General features: G+C 42.0%; 1 protein-coding gene and 1 non-coding gene across 2 annotated transcripts in view; both read right to left on the bottom strand.

Moving 5' to 3' along the window:
* LOC115481015 (pumilio homolog 1-like) overlaps positions 1 to 23192 on the bottom strand; it is a 46659-nt gene extending 23467 nt beyond the window's left edge. The window contains 6 exon segments of the mRNA XM_030220000.1: positions 3949 to 4086; positions 8504 to 8638; positions 16973 to 17102; positions 22710 to 22796; positions 22798 to 22975; positions 23090 to 23192. Coding sequence (XP_030075860.1) covers positions 3949 to 4086; positions 8504 to 8638; positions 16973 to 17102; positions 22710 to 22796; positions 22798 to 22975; positions 23090 to 23192 — 771 coding nt within the window.
* LOC115481280 lies at positions 21557 to 21641 on the bottom strand. The gene has a single exon (XR_003943936.1). It is a non-coding gene; the product is annotated as a small nucleolar RNA SNORD103/SNORD85 (small nucleolar RNA).
* Positions 23193 to 23500: the final 308 nt, after the last annotated feature.

Genomic DNA, 23500 nt, shown 5'->3' with positions numbered 1-23500 from the left:
TGGCTTTGAAATCAAGTACAGAGTGAAAAGACCCGCCCTTCCTGGGCACCATGAAGTAAATGGAATAGCAGCCGAGACCGAGCTCTGAGGGCGGCACAAGTAAAACTGCCCCAAGGCAGACCAAAACTGAGAGAGTCAGCAGACTTACAAGGTGACTCCAAGGAAAAACTCTGCCAGAGGACGAGCAAACTCGAGTTTGTGACGGTCTCAGATGACCTCCAAGACCCATTCGTCTGAAGTAACTCTGGCCATTCCCCTATAACTGGCAGGGGATGGACCGGAGACCTATCACTGGGTCCTTGTGGCAGGCGCCGCTAGAGAGGAGGAGACACTATAGCGCCACTTCCCCCAAAAGGGCTGCCGCGTCTGCTGAAAATAAGGAGATGGAACGGGATTGGCTGATAATGCTTTGCTTCCCTGAAACGGGAAGGACCTGCTTGGAAACTCGCCTTAGGTTTATCTTTGGGCAGGCACTGTCCTTTAGATTCAACAAGATCTTTAATCTTTTCCAGATCCCCCCAAAAAGCAGCATACCTTGAAAAGGCAACTGAGCCAGGCGAGACTTGGGAGGCTGTATCAGCCCTCCCAATTCCATAGCCAAAGCCAGCGGTGAGCAGTCACCTCCAAGGAGACATCCTCGGCTGATGCTTGGAACAGATCGTAAAGAAGGTCCGCCAAATATGCTAGACCACTCTCCAGAAACAGCAAGGAGCTAATCAGCTCATCCACCGAAGAAGCTTTCTGCACCCAAGACAGACATACCTGAGCTGCATAAGAGCCGCAAACTGACGCTTGGAGATAAAGTCGCCACTTCGAAGGACATTTTAAGGGAAGATTCCAACTTCCGGTCCTGGGGATCTTTAACAGCCGTTTCACCCTCCACGGGTAAAGTGGTCTTCTTCATGACCATTGTAATAAAGGAATCCACCGCAGGCAACCGCAAGAGACTCCAGTCCCCGTGTGTAGTGGGTAGAGGTGCACCATAGCCCGCGTCACATACAAACCGGCATCTGGCGTATCCCATTGAGCTCAGATGAGGATCTTCATGGCCTCATGAATACGAAGGTTATAGGGGGGCCTTTTAGTCCCTTACATAATGGAAGGACTGTAAGGTGACACGAATGAAGACTCTGTGGAAGAGATGTCCAAGACTTCAAGCGCCCAGACAATAAGGGCTGGACGTTCTTCCTTCCTAACAAGCTGCGTCGCCATGGGGTCATCACCCTCCTCCTCCAGCATGTCCGAAACAGTTGGTAGGGAATCTACATCTGAGACCACAAAGTCCCCCATCCAGGACCGCAGAGCCTCTAAACACAGCTGTTTAGGTACCAGTGGCAGAAGGAGAATAAGGGACCCCTGGCAGCCAGGCAGAAATGGAGAAACCTGAGGCCCTCCAGGCCTCTTTGCAAAAAAGCTTTGTGCATTAGAAGCACAAATTCTGGGGAAAACAGGGCGTCTTCCATCCCCAAGCCCCTGCCAGTGTTCCCCAACGATCTGAAATTGGGCGGGCAGGAGGCGGCTCCAGCTAATTTTCTCCCATTGGCGTCTCAGAGGCTGCAGTTGCACGTGGAGGAACAGTAAAAATGGAACAGCAGGAGGCACCCACCAACACCAGGAGCAGCGCTTAGCAGTCTTAGAAGGCATTGCCATGTGTCACCAAGCTGGGCGCTGATGAATACCGACCCCCTCGCGCTGCTGCGTGCTGATCCTCCGCTTGAAAGCTCCCCCCCCCCCCCCCCCTCAATAGGCTCAACAGCTGAGGCTTTTTTTTTTTTTTTTTTTAAGAGGCAGGAGAGGGAAGCTAGAGCCAGATGCTCACAGCATAACAACCTGGGCAAACAGAGGAAGCTGGCGGGGGGAGGAAAGGGAAGGACCAGGCACCACCAGGTGTACCCTTATCAATCCTAAGGCACGGAGACCTCAACCCCAAAAAAGGCTCAACTCGACCCAGGTGACAGACCAGGAGCCAAATTAATTCAGAGCTGCACAGGTATGACCCTCTACCTAATAGATAGCGCGATTACTGAGGTTAAAGTGGCTGCACGTGACCACATATAGCAAACCTCGGAAGTTTTCTCTATCTCCACCTGCTGGCAGAGGGACATATGGAATTAGGTATAGAAAATAAGCTTCAAAATTTAAGTTAACCAGTACAGCAATCTTTGCTATACATGCAATAGATACCAAGCTATGACAGTTCTGAGGTCTTTTGTCTCCTCATATTTAGCCATACTATAAGGTTGTGCATATTTTTATATTTGAGAGTGGAATGCATCATGCTGGGTCAGATCTTTGGTCTATCAAGCCCATCATTCTATCCCAGAAAGTGGCCAGGCCACTGTTCCCTCTAAGCTGAGCAGGAGTCCTCCAACTGCTGCCAGTGAGGGAGCCATGCTTCAATATCATCTTTTCAATCACTGGAGACAGGCAGGTAACCCTGGAGTCCTGTAGAGCTTGCCTGTCCCTCACTACTGAAAATGTGATAGTGAAACAGCACCACCCACTGGTAGGACTGTAGGTGGGATGTCCACTCGGCTTAGAGAGAACAGTGCAGGCCAAGTCACCTGAAGTACCCATCAGATCCCAGACAGACATGTTCGTCGTAAGCTGGTCACCCCCCAGAAGCAGAAGATAAAGACACTTGACTATTTAGCAGTCAGAACACATATTAACTGGAGAGTGCTGCTGAAGTGACACTGAATGTAGGTTCCTGACCTGGTTGGTGTAGTTTATCTGGGCAGGAGTCGCTTCTGCCTTATTAAACCATGCTGATCAACCAGCCCCACATTTTATTTAATAAGTTTATTGTGCAGACTTTGAAATTGTTGTAAAAGACGAAATTACTGGATTTAAAAAAAAAAAAAAAGCATGAGAGCAGCTGTGGGAAATCTTATCAGGTTTCGATTCAGAGTTTTTCTATATAGATACCGTCTGCACATATCAAAATTTCCAGCTTGTTTCTACTACATAATAGGAGTGTTTTCATTTCTTTAAAAAAAACAAAAAAAGTAAACTTCTGTCTTTAGTTGGTTTACAGTAAACCAGGGCAGATAATTATATATTTTTTTACACTGTAACCCTAAAACTCTTTTGAGGTGAACTCTCTTCTATATATAGTGCTCAAAACTGCACGTGTAATATAATTGCTTAAATGGCCAATCAGCACCGATAATTGGGCACTAAATTATTGGCGCTAATTGGCAATAACCAGAATTTACACATGCATCTTTATAGTTGCTATTCTAGAAAGATGAGCATTTAAACTATTCTGCATGGATCCAAAAGGAGAATGGCCATGGGCAGGTCAGAGGCGTTTCTACAATTTCCTTGCAGTGTTATAGAATTCACGGGACCCACGTCTAATTTAGGCGCGTGGATTTACACTAGAGTTTGGTTGGTGTAAATCCTCTCGCCCAATCTGGAGTGTCAATTATAGAATAGCACTTAGTGCACATTTTTTTTGGCACCCAAATTTGGAAGCCATTTACAGAATTGAGTACAAAGTGTGTATTTATTGTTTGGGGCAGGGGAAGGGAGGAAGTGAAGGTGGGCGAGTGTCATCAATCCATATGGAGCCACTCATCTCACATTAGTGGAAGAAGTATCGAGGACTAGAGCGGATGGAGCAATCAAAAGTCCCTGTTAGACGACTGAAGTGACACTGCTTGCCCTGTTGTTCTTAGAGAAAGTGGCGGGGGTGGCTAAAGGTTAGGACAATAGCATTTTGGGAAGAGAGAGTAAGTGTGTGTGTGGGGGGGGGGGGGGGGGGGGGGGGGAGTGCTTGAACAAGGAAGTAGCCATGGAGAGAGTGAAATGATTAAGTCTAATAACTATCCCGTGTATTACTGTCTTAAAATTGGCAGCAGAAAAGGAGACAACCCTCCTAGCCCTGCCTGATAAAGAAAAGATGGAACAAGGTAACCTGAAGGCATGATTTTGTGAGCTTACCTGACCCTTAAAAGCATCAATGATGAACTGTAAAGACTGGGGCTGCACACACTCAATGCACTTCTGCACCACATGGTTCCCGTTCTGGTCCTTCACACACTTGAGCACATGACCGTCCAGTTCCCGCACCATCTCATTCTAGGCGGAGGAAGCGAGAGACACCAGGCACCATCAATCACATTTTTAGAAAACAAGCAGCAGAATCTCCACTAGGGAACAAATGAGCACAGGAGCTAAGCTGCTATGTCTTAGAAACAAGTAGCTGAAGAAAGTTATTTTCATGGCCTACACAAAGCTTCCTGTCAAGAGAAAGGACCAGAGGATTCGCAAAACTGTTGAACTTCACTATACTCTTTGCTAACTGGCTCCTCTTACACATGGCAGATAGTTTTATGAAAGGATGCCTTTGACAAAGTTGGAAAAAGGCAACATAAAACACCTGTGTGCTTTTATGAAAGAGGTGTCCAGACCCAATCCCTGTAGTGCCCAAATCCTCTCACATACAACTTTATTCCCGCTCCAAAGAGACTGCAAAAGTGCCATGTATTTGCATATTTTATAAAGTTATGCATCACAACTCCATCTCAACTCTGTCCAAACTACACAGCCAGAAACACTTAAGAGCGATCCTGTCAGTGTGTGTGGTAATTTAGCTGCACAATTTCATAAGAGCTCCTTTCTGTATGTGGAACATGCTTTGCAAGCAGAAAACTGTGCTATAAAATTACCCCCTTTCCACATTTGGAGAGGTCCTCTGCTTTGATTCTCACTATAATAATATTCATCTGAGGCATTTCAAACTTACTAACCAACAGCGCATAAATACTCAAAGGCAAACAAAAATCAAACTACTTCTCATGAGAACTGTACTGCAGGTGAATAAACCAAGCTGTGTTTTTGGGTTCTGGTTTGCCAAGATACTGATGTGAAATATACATGGATGAACAACCTCCAGTGGCATGAGCCACTCATTAAATATATTGTTTTAAAGTGATTACTTTTGGAAATTTTTTTTTTATTCTGGTGCATTTGGAGACATCACCAAAGGGTACTACTAAACTATAAAATCTACTGGTAATATAAATACAATTTAGCATATACAAGATTGTTTTCTGTAGCTTGTAGACAGACAGTGCTTCAGTTTTTATCTTTACTTGCCTAGGATATATGGAAGAAACTGGATATGGATTTTAGATTTATTACTTACCTTTTCCAAATCTGAGCTCCAGGTAATGAATTACTGCCCTACCCAAACTGGCTTAATGTGAATGTGGTTGCAAGAAACCACAGAAAGGCAGTATATCAAGTCCCATTCCCTTGTATCTAAAGCAATGGAAGGTGAAGTGACTTGAATAAAGGTCAAAAATGGTGTCAGTATTTGAACCCCAATTTCCATTTTTTACTGTACAATCATTTTGTTATACTGACCTTCAAACACTTTGTCAGAGAAATTTATGTTCAAATTGAAAAAAGAAAAGAAAAAGTAATCCCCCCCCCCCCCCCCAAAAAAAAAACAAAAACCTACAAAGAATGGAGGTCACAGCAGACAGCTCCCACCTTCACCAACCAGCTCTGTGACAGCAAGCAAAATAGGCCTTGAAGATAGAAAAGATTCTATGGTTCGCAACCTGCTGCTCTAACCACTAAGCTACTCCAACTCAGGAAAGGAGGTTAGATGGGTCCCTGCTTCCTTAGCTGGCACTGTCCATTCTTTCAGTATTCTCATAACAGCATGCTTTTTCCAGTCTTGTGCCTTCCCTAGACCCTAACCAGGGATGTAAAATTCCCAGGTGACCTGAAACATTGGCACAAAGAGCTAAACCATGGTGATGGGTCCAGATAAGACAGGAGTTGCTGTGGTGGACTCAAGCTCAGACCTGAAGAGAGGTAGAATTTCTAGGGCAGGGTTGGGTCTAAGATTAGCTGTTCTGTGGCCTAGAGCTGCTATGTACTTGCTCTGACAAGAAGAGGCTAAATAAAAAGGGAAAGTGGGAGAGTGGTAAAGAGAAAGATGTTTGGGGGAAGGAGGAGACGGAAACAAAATTAAGACACTCCTTTTTGGCAATATTGAGAGAAACAAATGTTTTGCCCTGTCTCCTAAAACTTTCAGCTGACACCCAAGTTTTCAAAATATTTTTCTACCTCCTTTATGAATCAATAAAGTCAACTATTCTCCTATCAAATAAGGGGGACTTCTCTTACATGTGTGATTTTTTTCATCTCTTTGCTGTTAAACACATGAATATCCAGCATATACTAATCTTATCCAGTCTCACTCATATACAGGCTCTCCTTTCTTTATCCTATCTCCACAGTGATGTTTTTCAAATTTTGCAAGACCACTGATTTCCTTGCACTTTCCTTTATGTCACTTTTCTGCACAGATATAGTTTAACTTTAGCTAGACCTATCTTTCCGTAATAAAAACAGTTATTTCTAAAAATAAATTCATAACTTACAGAAGTATTCCAGATCCTCTCCTGGAGGAACATCTAGCCAGTCAGGTTTCACCGCTACAATAAATATGCATGAGATACATTCCTCCCCGTGACCTCCACTCACTGGACAAATCTCTCATCGTCCCCCTTCTCCTCCACTGCTAACTCCAGGCTTCGTTCCTTTTCTTATGCCTGGAATAAACTTCCTGAGCCTGTACGTCTAGCTCCATCTCTACCTGTTTTCAAATCTATGCTGAAAACCCACCTTTTCACTACTGCTTTTGGCTCCTAGCCACTACTCATTTGCCTCCCCCCACCCTTGTTCCTTCTCACCCAGTACTTCCCTCGCCCTTAATTGTCTTGTCTGTCTGTGTTATTTTAGATTATAAGCTCTATTGAGCAGGGACTGTCTCTCTGTGTCAGGTGTTCAGCGCTGCGTGCGTCTGGTAGCGCTATACAAATGCTAATAATAACAACAGACTGAAGACTGAGTGTATGCAAATCTGTCTCATGCATATTTCTTAGGCCTCCAGGAATGGGTTGGGAAACAGCACAGATTTAAGCTCTAACAATATACTTGGCCCAATACCATACACTATCATTTACAGGAATGAGAAACTCTGAAATATACAGGGGCCCAGTACCGTGGTGTTGCAACATAACTAACATCTCTTGCATGTAAAGGCTGCAAATCACAGCGTAGCATTTCTCTTGTATATTTGTTAGAGATATCCTGAAAACCTGACCAGTTTGCAGCCCTTGAGGACGAACGTTTGAGACTCCTTGTGTAACACAGACCCATTACTTCAGCAGTTACTGGCTCAGGTGTACAAAGGTGAAGCACTATTTGCCAAAAGGTATTTTGAAATACCACCTGAAACACTGCTTTGCTTTTCAAAGCATTACCAATCTACAGATTTGATGGGATCTAGATGCAGAGAGACAGAGCAAACCTTTTAAGAGAGACTGAGACCTTCTATCAAAACTGCCTATGAGGAATCCAGATGCTTCCTAACTACAAACTCGGGTCTCTCTTTTGTTCCAATAAAGAAAAGTAGGTTAGACAGAAGATCGATCAAAAAAGGTCATCATATTTAACCACAGTTAGTTTCAATGGCTAGTGAGGATGAAGAGGAAGCCAAAGAAAAACCTTTGTCATAAGTACTATCATCCCAGAAAACTGCCTCCATGATGTCAAACTAACAACTATGTGTTGGTGAATGGCGACAAGAGTTTTATTTTTTTATTTTTCACGTAACTGCATTAATTTTATTCTCTAATTCTTCTATACCGAGTGACTTCTTCATAATCTCTGCGTTTCTAGTAAGCTCTTTATTTAGCCAAGTATCTCAGCTGCCACCAAAGGTTCAAATTCTTTATTTCTAGGATTAGATGTAAGGAAGCTATATTTGTCCAACGAAACCAGGCAACTTATAAGAACTGATGTTTTATCCTCAAAGTGATTCCCCTGGAGAAATGCATTATTATTATTATTTTTTTTTTTTACACATCGTAGTCATCAATGGAGAAAGTGTGTGTGCAAAAAGATTTATATTTTCTAAGTAGGTCATGCAACTTGGTCTTTTAACAGGCACAATGGTCTATAAAAATAATATAAAAACTAATAAGGCCTAGATTAAATAACATCCAGAGCAGTTTGTCCAGAAACAACTTCAGTATTTGTTAGACATTACTGCCATCCTTAATAAATAAAACTACTGATAAGGGGAAGGGGATGGGACTTGATATTCCGTCCTTCCGTGCTTACAATCAAAAGCGGTTTACATATTATATACAGTTACTTATTTAAACCCACTAAATAAAGCCCACCATTTCAAACATACTCAGAAATCAAACTGGTCCTCTTGAACTAAGTAGTTTTGTAAAAACTAAGATCAGACCTGCCATTTCTAGCAGATTGTTTAACTGGTTAAAATAACTGCTTCAACGTATTGGGGCAATGTATTGTAAAAGGCTTCAGAGGCCTGAGATCAGCTCTTAGCACTTTGCATTACACCTGCAGTCTTTTCTTTTGCTGGAAAGTCACTATGCAAAGAGTCTACATGCCCAATTTTGAAAAGCAAATATCAATGAAAAGAATTATATAGACAACTTACGATGACCTGCTGGTCTGGAGGAATAAACTCAAGGGCCTTCTGGATAACCCTACAGCCATACATCTGCAAAGCCAGAGATAAAACATGACCACGTATACGCTCTGCCAAGGCCAGTTTCTGTTCCAGGCTGCCAAACTGGAAGAAAAGGGTAGATATTAGCAAAATATAAACAAAACCTTCATCTGTATAACAATAAGGCAGGAACAAGATCATCCCACACTGTGCGACACACTAAAGCACATACCAGAGAACTGCTATTCAATATATTGAATGTTTTTACTCTACATCAAACATCAGGGTTCACAGAACTTACAGCAAACATTAAAAGGTACATTCTACAAGACGACTAATGTCAGGTGCCAAATACGCACTTGCGCATATCACTGGCGCCAATAATAGGAACTTATGCACATTAGTGCTAGGCGCTATTCTATAAAGTATGCACCATATTCGTTTAGCATGTATCTGGCAAGGGGGGCGTAGATGTGGGTGCCAGCATAAGTATGTAGCCACATGATATGTGCAACTTACAGAATAAGTAATCAGTTGCGAACTTAGGTGCACCTACTTACACCAGCTTTGGACCTGCCATAAGTGGGTGTGCCACAGTTTCAGCGCCAATAAGCCTTTAATGGCTTAGGTGCACCTAAGTGCCATTATAGAACTGTAGCTAAACGCGCCCCATTGCGGCACCTACATCAAGTCATCCAATTATAGAACTGGCCCATAAGTATGTAAAGTTTCACAGAACTAAATATTAAAGGGGGTAGTTGAGAATGGAAAGTTCATTGCACCCTTAGCTCAGAGGCTGGCTGAAGCCTGAGGGAGGAGAGGAGTAAACACTCAACTCCTTAACACCTCAAACTCTCATTTTTGAAACAAGTACAGAAAATACAAGCAACCTCTCACTGGTAGAAATGTGTCTGCAGGAAATCTGTGTGGCTTGCATACTCTTAGGGCCCTGCCTAGCATGCCATATTTTGACATAAAAGTATAAAGCCAAGTTACTTTCTTGCAATAGGTGGGTGTTGTCTCAGCACAGGAAAGCTTCTCCAGCAGCTTTTGAGAAGCCTACCATGTATACATGTCATTTCATGCCTGCCACTGCTGTGCAGAGACTACTAAAGGTTAGATTAAAATGTAACTCCTTGGGAGGTGGACTGGTACAGGAAGATTTGTATCCTGCTGTTCATGGGGAAAGCAAAGTTGCTTACCAGTTAACAGGGGTTTGCAGAAGACAGCAAGGGACGCCACATTCTATGGTTATGCCACACTGACGTTGCCTGTGCCCTAAGCTTAGAGAAATCTTTTTGACTTCTCTAAACTTGTGCAGTGGGGTTCCCATGCTGCCACACTGCCCCTCCTCCCCTCAGTCTACTCCAAAATTTCAGCTATGATGTTTTGAAGTACTACGTGATGAACACCTGTTTTTTTTTTTTTTTTGGGGTAGGAGGGAAGGTGAATGTGGCTGCATTTCCCTGCTGTCTACAGAGAACCCTTGTTAAGGGGAGGGGAGAATGGAATAAGATTCTAATTCTCAAAGAGGGTCTGAAGGATAAATTGGCCAAGACTACTGCTGCTTCAAAGTCCTTTTCCAGACAGTAAGGAAATCTGAATGTATGGACAAAAGTGTATGGCTGACCTCAAATGGGCTACTGAGGAAGCCATAGCCTAATGGCGCTAAGAGTCAAGCCTGGGTTTAAATGAAGGAATACAGTCTTTAAGAGTGTATTTGGCAATGACAGCCCCTGGTTTATTAAAGTCAAATGAAACAAAAAGCTGGATGGACTTTCTAAGGGCTAGGGTCCACTCCAAATAGATGGCTAAAACACATTTGCAATCCAATGTGTGCAATGTGCTTTCAACTTTATGGGCATGTATACTGTTGTAATATCATCTATCTCCCAGGGTTTCTTCTTCACAAATTGTTACCATTCAGACCTTTATTTCAGCTGTAAAGTACTCTGGTTTGTACACCAGCATGATGTCACGATACCTTGAGCAAATTGTGATATATCAAATGTCAAATAAAGTGAGGCTGAGGGAAAAATATTGGCAGCATGACTAATTAAGATGGAAAACCAACACTAGCTTAGGAAAGAAGTTTGAAAGGGTGCAGAGAATGGCCCTAAAGTTTAGGATAAGATGGATCATTTACTCACTTACTAGAGCCTAGAGCTCACTTATTCCGCTTTAGAGGCGGACAAACTACTTTTTTTCAGTTTGGGTCAAAAACAAAAAACTGCCACCGAAACTTGTCACCCAGTTTCAGCCAAAGCTGAAACCAAAAATTCACTTTTGGTTGTGTGAATGTGAACCAGTGAGAGATGCTTGGGATTGTCAGAGCTTGCAGTCTGCATCCTCTCTGCTAAACCCAAGGTATCAAAGCCAGAATGCAATAATGTAAATAATGAAAGACCGTATTTTACCTCCAAGCAAAATAGCCTCCACACACATGGACTGCAGCTAATGAAACCTGACACTAAAAGCAATGGTGCTGTTACAGTGGCTGACTCTGTATCACACTCAGTGTGCCAGCTGACATCACAACTCCACAGAGAGGCTAATTCCCAAATTTACAAACTAGGGGGGTCCTTTTACTAAGGTGTGCCAACAGATTTAGTGTGCACCGAATGATAAGCGTCTTATGTAGTGCATGTTAATCAGTAGCACTCGCTAAATTCTTTAGTGCATCTTAGAAAAAAGGACCCCTTAAACTCCTGGAAAATATTGTATAAAAGCATTTATTTGGAGCACTCTCTTTACATACAAACTATTGTGCAAGATCTCTGGCTCACTATTCCCAGTACTAGGAGTTACATTTTGGAACTCTTTACCTATTACCATTAGAACAGACAATGCTACTAGCAGCTGGAAGAGGTTAAAATCCTCTCTTCCCAAAAAAAGTTCCATAAAAATCTATGACTACTTTTGTTTCCTCAAATCTTCCATAAGACTATCCTATAACACTCTATAACAGTCGTCCTCCTGCCTCAACTACACCTCTAGACTACTAGAGATTGTAAGATAGGTTGGGGGGGTCCTTTGGGTGGGGGAGGGAGGGACAACTCCTGTTCAAGGTGGAGGGGAGGAGACAAATCTGACAAAATATACATTTTTTTTAGCTTCCAACAACATGGTCAAAAATTAAGATAACCTTTTAGTTAAAACAGAAAAATTATTCTGGACTGGTTTTGGCACCATAAAAAAATGAAATTCGGTTGGCCTCTATTATTCTTGTTGAATTCACCACCACCAAACAAACAACTTTCCAGGTCAGGTACTGAAGTTCACAGGTGTCTAGTAGCTCGAAAGGCACTTTTATGAACTGGGTTAAAACATTAACATCCCATGGACACTGGAGGCAGCCTGATGGCATAAAACTAAAGAATGTACACAGATGTGTTTACCTTCTATATGGTGGCGATACTCACCAATTGAACTAAGGTGTACTCTTGATTTTCAAACCTGACTCAGGTGAATGTAGAAGATATTTAAGTAGCTTTAGTGTAGGACTGAAGAAGGGAAATCTAGGGCTTTTCTGTCATAGCAGACAAACCTGTTCCATTTACTTCCAACGGAGTGTCTCCTGGAAGCCAAAATTGCTTGTGATACACTGTCAGGCAGATTCGGGGAAGCCAAGACTACACTCTCAACATGCAAGCTGTGAAGGCAAGGCTCGATGCTGGGATGCTACAATCAGAAATGGAGAATTCTCCAATTTATGGGTCTTTTTACTAAGTTCTAGAAGGGAGAACCACACGTGTCTCAGCCAAAAGGAAGCTATGAGAATCATGATTCCTCCGTCCCATCTGAGTTTCAGGAGTCTTCACTATTAGGGGTACTGGAGGATACATGTACATAAGGTCCTCTTCCCAATCCAGTACAAGGCATCAGAGGTGAGCTTGCTGTGTATTTGTATTCTAGACACAAGAAGAGATTCCTTTATGTTCTGAGTGGCAAACAGATCTATCAAGGGTGTGCTCCAATTTTTAAAAAAATCATCCAAGCTACACCTGAGTCCAGGGACCACTTGCACGGTTGAAGTACGTGACTTGTTTGTTTGCCAGGGCACTGTTCCTTCCTGGTAGGTACATGGTTTTGAGGGTCATCCTGTGAGAGACAGCACAGTTCTACACTCTGATAGTAGTTTCACAAAAGCAAGAAGTAGGATCCTGTTCCTCCCCACTTGCTTATAAAATGCACTGCAATCTGAATTGTTGGTCTGTAATAGTAAAATGTTGCTGGCTAACCGATCTCTGAAAGCCTAAGTGTTTCAGACTACTCTCAATTCCAGGAAAGTTCCTTGAATATGGAGTCTATCTACAAGGGCTCCAAAGGCAATTTGGATGCATCTGTTTTGAGCATTATTTAGAATGATGGAATTTGGAAATGGGATGCCCTTTGCCAAATTGGAGTGAATCATCCACCAGACCAGGCTGGGAGGAGTTACTGACATACATATCTCGCACACTGAGTGGCCTCCAAGGTCAACAAAGCTCATCTCATTTTGAGATATGCTAAAGGAGTCACATGCACCATTAAAGCCATGTAGCCCAACTTCCTCAATATGACCCTTGCTGATGTTTGCCAATTCTCTTGAATTTCATCCAGAGTGGTGATCCTTTCCCGTGGAAGAAAAGCCTTTGCCCTAAGTTGTGTGTCTAGCAGATTGTCTGTGAATTCAAATATAGTTGACAAGCCTTACAGAGACTTGGGATAGTTTGTGACACAACCTAGCAATTCGGTGGAGGTGCTCACCAATCTGAGCTACTTCCTGATATGCACTTAGGATTAGACAATCGTACAGATAGGGAAATATGCACACTCAGTCTAAACAGAAGTTGCTTCTCTATTATGAGCTTGAGATACATCCCAATCGAAGGACGTATTGTTATTTGGACAAAAGCATTCTTCAAGTCCAGAGAACATAATCAATCTCCTTTTTTCAGGCAGAGAATGAGGATACTCAGGAAAACCATCTGAACTTTTTCTAAATGACATATTTGTTCAGGGCCCTTAGATCTAGGATGACATGATATCTCCCCCACCTTCTTTATGAACAGGAAATATTTGGAGTAAAATCCCTTCCCTCTTTTCCATGACGGTACAAGAAATGGAGAACACAATTTTACAATCTGTTATTTATGGTTTCCATTTTTTAAAATCTTCTCTTTCCTCTCAGGAATGTACACATTAGGTCTGTCCTTTTATGATTTATTTCTTTAAATATCCTTGTTTTAACTGAACATCACCTTGACCCATTAAGGCAGGGTGGAATATCAAATTTTAGTAAACTGTTAAACTGTACAACCACCTCTAAAAGGGAAGAGAGCTCCTTGAGTATCAGCGTGGACAGGTTTGACCATGATGCTCTCAGTGGACAAGTTGGTGGGATGTTGAGTAGATGGAGACAGTATTCTTTAGCAACCAACAGTCAGAGGTTATAAGGGGCCAGCAGTCTGTAAATTCTATTGGAAGTCTGTCTGGCACAGGTACTGGAACATTGGCTTTTTTTCTTGTGGAGGTGGTCAAAACCCCAGTTCCTAGCTTTTGACTACATTGTTGATTGGGATTTCTTGGCCCTCTGTCGTCTGGATGAGAATGAGAGCCCCATTGTGTTTGGGATATCAGGAAGGAGGAGGTTATATCTCCTGCAAGAAAGGGAGGCTAGCTCAGAAGTGAACATGGAGAGGAATTTAATGGTATCCTTGTACTATTTAAGTAAGAAACAGCCACCTTAACCTTATCCCTGAAGAAATGTTTCTCCATGGTATGCACGCAGAACATGTCTATAAACTTTTCTTGTATATCATACCTCAGGTCTGAAGCCCAGAGACATGAAAGTCTCTGTCTGAGTGTCTATAAAATTCACAGAAGATCCTGATGTCTCAGAAACATAAGTTGCTTGGACCATATGCTTTCCACACTTTCCTTATGACCACTAGTGAACAGAATTGCACGGCTTCTCGAGTGCCTGCTCACACTCCATCTTGTAAATTTTTTCATGTATATGGCCTCAAAAAGGTAGTAAGAAGATATGCAGGAAGTTAGCATAGCATTCTAAAAGAACCTTCTCCCAAAAAGATTCCACTGTCCAAGTCGCTGCCTGGGAGCAACAAAGAGTGCAACTCGGCGTAATTACCCCTTAATCTCACCACCATGGAAGCTGTTACATCTCAATTCCAGAAGTCTTTTGCACTCTGTACACAGAACCAACCTTCTTATTTATAGACTGAACAGAAAGGGGGTGGGGATGTCATCCACATTCTCCTCTGTATATCCTTGAGGATTCTGTTAGCAACCACTGTCACAGCTTCCTTGGATGGGTCGAGGAATTGGAGGATGTCCATTGTTTCTCCTCTGTATCTAATTTAAATTAAATGTTTTCTGCCATTTCCCTCATTAAATCTATGAATAAAAGTTCCTCGGGTGAAGACTCTCTTCATGTGGTAGACATGGATCTGATGGTACAACTAGTCGAACCCTCCTCTTCAGAGAAACTTTCTGGCTCAAAATCCTAGACATGCTTAATCTCAGACCCAGAGAAATACTTTAGAACAGGGGTTCTCAACCAGTGTGTCAGAACACACTGGTCTGTCACCAAGAGCTGGAAGGTGTGTAACCAAAAACCTCACAGCACACTTATGCTTTCCTTAACAATGTATGTGGCAGGTTGGGGAGTGCTGAGAACTACGAAGTCAGGTACTTGAAGTCTCCATAACTAGTCCTTACTTGTCACCAACCCCAACTAGAAATGTTGTAGAGGCCATGTGGCCCAACCACTCTCCTCCACCATCACCATTGTGTTTGTATGTTTCTTCTGCATCATTGTTAGGACAATGAAATGATACACACGGCTTATTTCTTTATTCAGATAATATAGTGTTTAGTGAGTCGTACATGCGAATGTTGTTAGGTATGCCACAATAGAAGTTTCAGAATCACTCTAGAAGAGATGATTGACCGGGTCTCTGCCTATGAGAGCGTCAACACCCCGATGACCTCTGATGTTTTAGTGAAGCTTCCACCCCTGATACACCAGAAATGAACATCACTGCAAGCAGACTTCAAATCTGAGATCCTTCAAGACCTTGGTGAAGTGTATCTCCTCCAGTCTGTGGGTTTCAAGGACCAGCTGGCTTTTTCAATGTATTGACAGATGTCGAAGTTACAATGCTGCATGTGCAAACATTTCTGCTGCTAACTAAACTTCCTCATGAGCTACTCCTCAAAGGTTGCCAATTTTAAAAGCATGGAGGAACAAAAGGAGAAATCACATTCTCCTAAGTCACTTGGGGTGTAAAGGCTTGTCTCGGGTCCCTGGAAGCTATCACATTTCATCCTGGACGGAGGAGGATGAGTGGTCCTCTTGGTGGGAACTCATCCAGGACACCATGATCTTAGTGTTATCAACATACTGAAAGTCGTATCCTGGCCTCTGCCTAGTGTGCAACACTTGGGCCCTCAATGATGAAGATGAGAACAAATCTCTCCTCTTTTACAGGTGGATGTACAATCCTGTTGGCCTCTATCAATACTCAATGATGAGGGTGATCAATGCACTCTCAATGTCAATGCATCTCCACAGTCCTTTGCAGTTGTACATAAAACTACAATGAGAAGGTTCATAGTCTGGCCCTAGGCACGGCAAGGTCTGCTAGGAGCTTAACTTTGGGATGTATCATAAAATAGCTGCAGCAAAATCAAACAACTTAAAAGTGAAAACTTGCACCCATTAAGGAAGTCCTTGGCACTATAAGTAGGCCTGACAGGGTAGTCACGAAAAAAAAAAATTGTGAAACAGCTGAAACCCCATCTAAGGAAATGAGGACACCAGGAACCTGAATAAGAGCAAGAGGATATAAAATAAACTCACTAAATTAAAAAAAAAATGCATCTTAAAAGGGAGCAATGGTGACACATCGATCGACCTGCAGAAATATGAAAACTGAGGCAGTCCCTGCTAAACAGTAGCAGATGGTGATGTGACACACATGCACGATAGGCTTCTCTAAAAGTCCTGGATTCATCTAAGCTGCAGTATCTTCTCATGTTGGGCTCTAATGGTGACATCATCCATCGGTAAGGATTTGCCTTCCTGCTTGGATGCAGAGATTCTGTGTTCCTATCAGACATATGCATTTCCCTAAGAGCAGTGCATCTATCCAACTGCACACTCTGTAATTGTCCATAATATTTATATTAGATTTCGCTCTCGGGAGTTTTTTTCCCACTGAAATGCTCAGTGCTGATGGCCCAGCCTGCTCCTTCCAGCACATGCTGTTTGTTTACCCTTCAAAAAACAAAACACTGGAGTCACATGTGTAAGAGATGTACACACTTATCAAGGTTTGATAATTTATAGAAAAAGGGCTGTGGCCAATTAGGCTTATGCTTCTGTTGACTCTACTGCACATACCTTCCCCACATTTAGGATTAATTCTGGAATCTAGACTGAACACATACCTCAAAGAATTTCTGGATGACATAATTTCCAAATACATCCACCATTAGTTGGTACGCTGCCTGTAAAATTTCATTGAATACAAGCTGACGCTCAGCAGGGGTAGCACGTTCTAGTTTCAGCTGAATAAACCTATTAAGAAAAATGCACACCCTCTAGTTGATAGAAGCAATTGATAAACAATTAAATACAATACTTAAAATTCATGATTCTATATGGTAACAAGCAGTTAAGTTTTGCTTTGCTTAACAACAAAGTACAGTGTTTTAATGAAATTTGTCAACCAGAACAAAAACACACACATTCATAGCTGTATACTATATATCAAAAAAAAACTGCCCAATCAGTAAATCATCAACCACTGAGAAAAATCAGGTATGGCACATGAGTACAAATGCATATGCCAAACAAATGCCAGGTATTTTACAAAGCCTGCCTGAATCAACAGTGATAAAAATCAGGAATTTTCTTATTGCCTATTACTGCTCCATTAGTTAGTACACAGACCATGGTAATGCAAAACAAGTTACAGTGTGACAGAATGGCACGTACTAGGGACTGGGTGGACAAGTAGGATCTGTGTTGTGCGACTGGTAGTATGTTTATGAAATTAAGAAATGAATTACCTACACTAACATTCTAGGTGGGAGAAACAAAGGACTAATACATACGGTGTGCTGGTAGATTTTTAACACAGGCTCTCTCCCCGGTCCACCTCTGCACCCCCCCCCCCCCCACACACACAAATTGCAGAGCTGGCTATACCCAGGAGAGAGCCGGGGGGGGGGGGGGGGGGTCATGCATTACTAATGCCATAAATAAGTAAATAGTCAGAAACTCTGAACATTGACAACCTGATTCCCATAACGTAACGTATTATAAAGAATGCATTACTTTCAAAATCTGCACCATGGTCCACAAGATTATCTATGGAGAAGCCCTGGGTTATATGATTGACCTGACAGACCTGCCAACCAGAAACACAATTAGAACAACACGAACATACCTAAATCTTCACCACCCTAGCTGCAAAGGACTCAAGTACAAATCAATTTACGGATCCAGTTTCTCCTATTTAAGCACGCAACTATGGAATGCATTACCAAAGGCCATAAAAACAACCCAAGACCTCAACTTCCGGAAATCACTAAAACCGTTTTGTTTGAAAAGGCATACCCTACGGATCCAACTTAAGTGTCGAACTCAGCTACACAACAAACACCATAACTTGCAACGAACATTATTTAACTGTTCTTCTCTTGATTTTCTAATGTGCCTGTAACGCATATATCTCATTTCTCTATAATATCGCTCTGTATTTGTTTCATCAATCGGAGGTGACCAATGCCTCACGGTACTATGTAAGCCACACTGAGCCTGCAAATAGGTGGGAAAATGTGGGGTACAAATGCAACAAATAAATAAACATGTCTGTTTTAGAAGCCCATTACCAGAAGAAAAAAAAAATCTCTGCACCAATAACAGGGTTAAATGTCATAAATAAGTAACTAAATAGATAGAAACTGAATGTTGAGCACCCGATCTTTATAATATGACATCTGTTTTAATGGCCCTTTATCAGGAGAAAAAAGATCTCTGCACAAATATAATACATGCCAGGGTGTCCCTATAATCAGCCCCTCTAAATGACACACTGATTATGATTTAACAGATTACTACTCTATGAAAAGTTATTCCATTACTATACTTCCTCTGACCTCTGTGCACATCTGTATGCTGTAAAAACTGGCATGTTTGAAAATATAAGCGAGATTGAATTAAAATGCTACCAACAATAAAGAACGACAACATGGATGCAGCACCTGATTTCTTATAACATGATATCTTGTTTTAGTGGCCCTTTACACAAACAGCCAGTCCCACAGCAGGGGTGGAGATCCACTGAAACCTGACAATCAGAATTTAAAAATGCTGGGATCCAAGATGGCTGCCTGACCAGACGTGTGTGCGAGAGCTCCAGAAGTTTTCCGCTGAGGGCTGGCGATACGGAGCGCTCCCCGGGAGTAATGGGGAAGAGAAAAGGCAAAACTGTGGCTCCTACCTCCTCGAGCGCAGTTAAGGTGCCCACCATGTCGCAACCCACGCTGGAAAGCTATGGAATCCGCCCACCGGGAACGCGGTTCAAGCTTCTAGAAGCTCCACAACGCCATCTTTGGAGCACAGTACAGAGGGAGCTATATTGAGCCCCCTAGCCGGTTTGACCCCTCCGCAACCTGGAAGGATTAGCAGAGCTGAGAGAGGGCCGTATGAGGGAGCGTCCGGAGTTGGTGACTTTCCGACGGCTGTGGGAGGACCAGCCCTCGCCTCTACCCCAGGTACTATAACAACAGAAGGGGGTTACTTACCTCTAGGAATAATCCATGGAGAGTTTTCTCCTGGTTAGGAAGAGGTTCGTTAAAACCGGAAAAAGTCACTATGGACACTCTCTGGGAGGCTATCCAAGGGGTAAACACGTCTCTACAGCAGATATTTAATTATGCTCAAACTGAAGTAAGTCAAATAAATCTACTAATGCACAGATATCCACTAAGGTTGAAACTCATACTGCCAAATTGGAAACTTTGATTCTGAGTTAAAATCTTTACAAACTACAGTGGTGTCTGTAATCAAGGAAAATAAAATCCAGGCACAGAAATTGGAATATACTGAAAATCAGCTTAGAAGGAACAATCTTAGGTTTTTGAACTTTCCATTTTCTTCATTTATTTCAGCTATTGAACTTTTGAAAAAATATTTCCAGGAGATTCTAGATATTCCGTTAGAAAGTCACCCTCCTGTGACTAGAACACAATATCTTAAAAAATTATGCGATCAACAAATGGAATACCAGAACCTCCGCAAGAATTGAATTTAACTGATTTTCTTGAAAGATCTGAAATTTCAGATGAGCAACATTACTTTTGCACTGGAGTCGGATAAAAATTTGATATTGCGTACTTATTTCCGAAAAATGAATGCTATCTTTATGGGAGCTAAAATTCAGATCTTCCCAGATCTAGCTAGAGAGACTCAAGCCAGGAGGAAGGAATGATGGTTTTTAAACCAAAATTCTTTCACTTGGGGGAACTTTTGTTGTTAAATTTCCTTGTAAGTGTATGATTTCTCTACAGGAGTTCATTACCTTTTTTCTTGTCCCAAAAGATTACAAGAATTTATTACTGCTAGAGAGAATGTGAGGGATACCCCTGAAATGGTATCTTCCAGTTAATGTACTGTCTAGGCTGCATGATCCTAAAATCCTTCTGGTCAATTTGAATTATTAATATAATTTTATTTCTGCTATGTACTTGATACTTGGATTTATTATTCTTGGATCCCTCTATTGTGGACAAAATATATATTTGAATTTTTTTCCTTTTTACTGTGTTATATTGAATGTTGTGAATTTCCAAAGCATTTTGATGTAATATCATCTCTATGTAATTAAGTGAAAATCAATAAAAGAGTAAATATTTAAAAAATGCTGTTCGGTGTAGCTTTCCTACCAACACATCTATGCCATTATAATATGCACATTGTACTTTCTTTGCTTTAAGTCTTCTTCTGAGACCACCACATTAATGTCTGCTTAATTTCCTGAGATTGAAGACCAAACCTGCTCTCCAAACATAAATCTTGCTGCCTTAGTTTGGCTCACTGGTTTACAAAACATAAATCATTAATTCATAACTTCACAACTTGGTTCTCCTTACCGGTGTCTCTAGCTACAGGTAAACTCAACCACTCAATGCATGAAGATGCTGCTGGAAAGAATTGCTCCCCCTCCCTTAATTGCCACTGCCACAGTCAAACTTCTCCATATCGTGGGGAAAAAAACATTTCAAGCCTAAGTGGTAAACCCAATAGTTGACGTAAGACTGGTACCAGGCAGACTTCTATGGTCTGTGTCCCAATTATGGTTAGCTAGGTCTGGGTGGAATGGAGCAGGCTTCAACAGCAACTTCAGTAGCTGAAATTAAGCCAGCGTTAAGCAGACTTCCTCGTTATTTTCAGTCTGTTCCCTGAAAATGGCTAGGACAGCTCAAGATCAAGTATGTATATGTTATATCATATCACATATTAGGAGTGTATATTGTTGAACAGACTGGATGGACCATGCAGGTCTTTATGTTACTAAGAAGCGTATTTTCAAAGCACTTAGACTTACAAAGTTACATATTAACCCATGGAACTTTTAAGTCTAAGTGCTTTGAAAATGAGCCCCTATGTAACAGGCCTATGCTGAAAGAGAGCATGAAAACATGTCTCAGCCCTATTAAGACCAACAGCAAGTGCAAGAGCAGCAGTGGGTGCTATAATTTTGCAGGTCCCCCAAATCCTTGATACAAAACTGAAGTAGGAGGGGCATACCTTTACAAGTACAGATCCGGGGGGGGGGGGGGGGGGGGGGGCAGGGAGGAAAGAGAATATGGAACCAATATTTATGTGAAGATAAAACAGAGATCATGACATTAGGATGTATACCATTAAAATAAGAGGAAAAAAAATAAACGGTAATGTTATAATGCATCATAGAAAGACAACAGCTGCTTTCTTGGGTTAATTGATGACATGTGTTCTCAAAGTCTGGCTCAGTAATTCTGAGTACATAAAGAGTTCTCATTAGCGAACAGTGTTCTCAGTGAGGGCAAGTGTTTCATCATCGCCAGACTTCAAAGAACTTTTTATTTACAGCTAAACTTACAGATATTTAACTTGTGGCTTTAGTTCCAACTCTCCTTAAAACTTCTGGAAATAGAGCTCAAAGACCACACAATACACACCAAGGGCTAGCATTGTTAATGTGTATAATTAAAGAATAGGTTCCACTGCATAAAATGGAACCTGAAGTAAATAGAATGGTTTAATGCAGTACTGCAATTTAGTAAATCAAGACTTAAAAGGATTTTTATATCAGCTAGTGCTGGAAGTAAAAGACAACCATCTGCTCCTCATTTTTTTAAATAAATATTTTTAAACATACATTTTACTGAGTGAGTAATAAACTTTACAGCTTAATCTATCATTGATGATAAATAGTTGAATTTATTGAGGCCATTTTCAAGAGGGATTTCTGTTAGTGAACAGATGTTTACTTCCACAAAGATTCTTTAAAAATTTCCCAAGGCCCTCAGGAGAGAACAGTGGCGTTCCTGTGGGGGGGGGGGGGGGGGGGGGTCCGCCCCGGGTGCCGCGCACGCCTGTCCTTCGTTTGTTCCATGCTCCCTCTGCCCCGGACCAGGGTCAGCCCCCCCTAGGGACGCCACTGGGAGAGAAAACTTCCTCCTTTTTCCTCTCTATGGAATCAGCTAGTCAATTTTTCAAGGCAGACCCCCTGGAGGTAGTTGCCCTTTAAATTTCTGCTTGCAGTCCAGGCACACAAAATATCTGCAGGCTTAGCAGGTTTGATTCATTTTTGGAGACTACATTATGGGGCAGCCAGCTTTGGTTTTCAAGGGCTTTCAGCAGGGTCAGGTTCTTCTCTTAAGTTACTGGATGAGAGTAGGCCACAATCTAAATAACAGGACAAAAATAATATCTGATTTGGCCTTGGTAAAAATTACATCACTAAAGTTCTGAGATGCTTTAAAACCCCATAAACAATGTACTTTTCTCTTAGGAGGAAATTTCTTAAATATACATTTCTCACTTCCACAGTCACAAGAGAACCCTCAATCAACAGAATATTTCTTGCCACAGACTATTTTTGATTTTGGCTAACTCATGAGGTTCCCTTACCTTGACCCATGCTGATCTTGGGAAAACTCCATGATGTGCCCTGCAATTTCCCGCAGCTGTAAATTTGGGTACCGGTTGTGCGGAAGTTTCTAGAAGCCTGCTTCGCCCTGAAGGCATGACATCAGACATGCCGTAACGCAAGCGGGAGGAAGGAAACAGTGTGCTGCTCGGGCTGAAGAGGCTGGAGACACTGCTTGCACTGCGATACTTTGCTTCGGCTCCGGGAGCAGCGGATATATACCGTCCGCTTCCATTTGTTAGCCCTCCTGTTGGTGGAAGACAAGGGTGTTTAGGGTCTTGAGATATTAGCCAACTACCAAATGTTTAAACAAAAACCTACAAACTTCACATTAAGATTCAGAATGGCAATGAACGCCCACTGCGGTACAGCCACAATTGGTTGTGCTTCCAGTTAAGCTGATCTACAAGATATGCTGTTGCATCATAATACATCAGATACAGCAGCTCTACTGCCATCAACATGTCTACTCTCAGAAATATGCCCATAATCCTTCATATCTACAGAAGAAGAGACCCACCAAAAAACAGTATTATTTGTAGCATTTATACCCCGCTCAATAGCAGGTTCAGTGCGGCTTACAAAGTATGGTACAAAGTATCACGGAGATAATACAGGTATGGAAACAATGTATCACAGAGATGACATAATTACATAGAGTGGGTTTCAGTGCGGCTTACAAAGTATGGTACAAAGTATCACAGAGATGATACAGTATGGTACAAGTATCACAGAGATGAAACAAAGTATGGAACAAAGTGTCGCAAAGATG

Source organism: Microcaecilia unicolor, chromosome 11 (assembly GCF_901765095.1).
Source record: "Microcaecilia unicolor chromosome 11, aMicUni1.1, whole genome shotgun sequence".
In the NCBI taxonomy this organism is placed as follows: domain Eukaryota; kingdom Metazoa; phylum Chordata; class Amphibia; order Gymnophiona; family Siphonopidae; genus Microcaecilia; species Microcaecilia unicolor.
The sequence above is the reverse complement of the archived record's forward strand: the minus strand, read 5'-3'. Positions and strand labels throughout refer to the sequence as shown.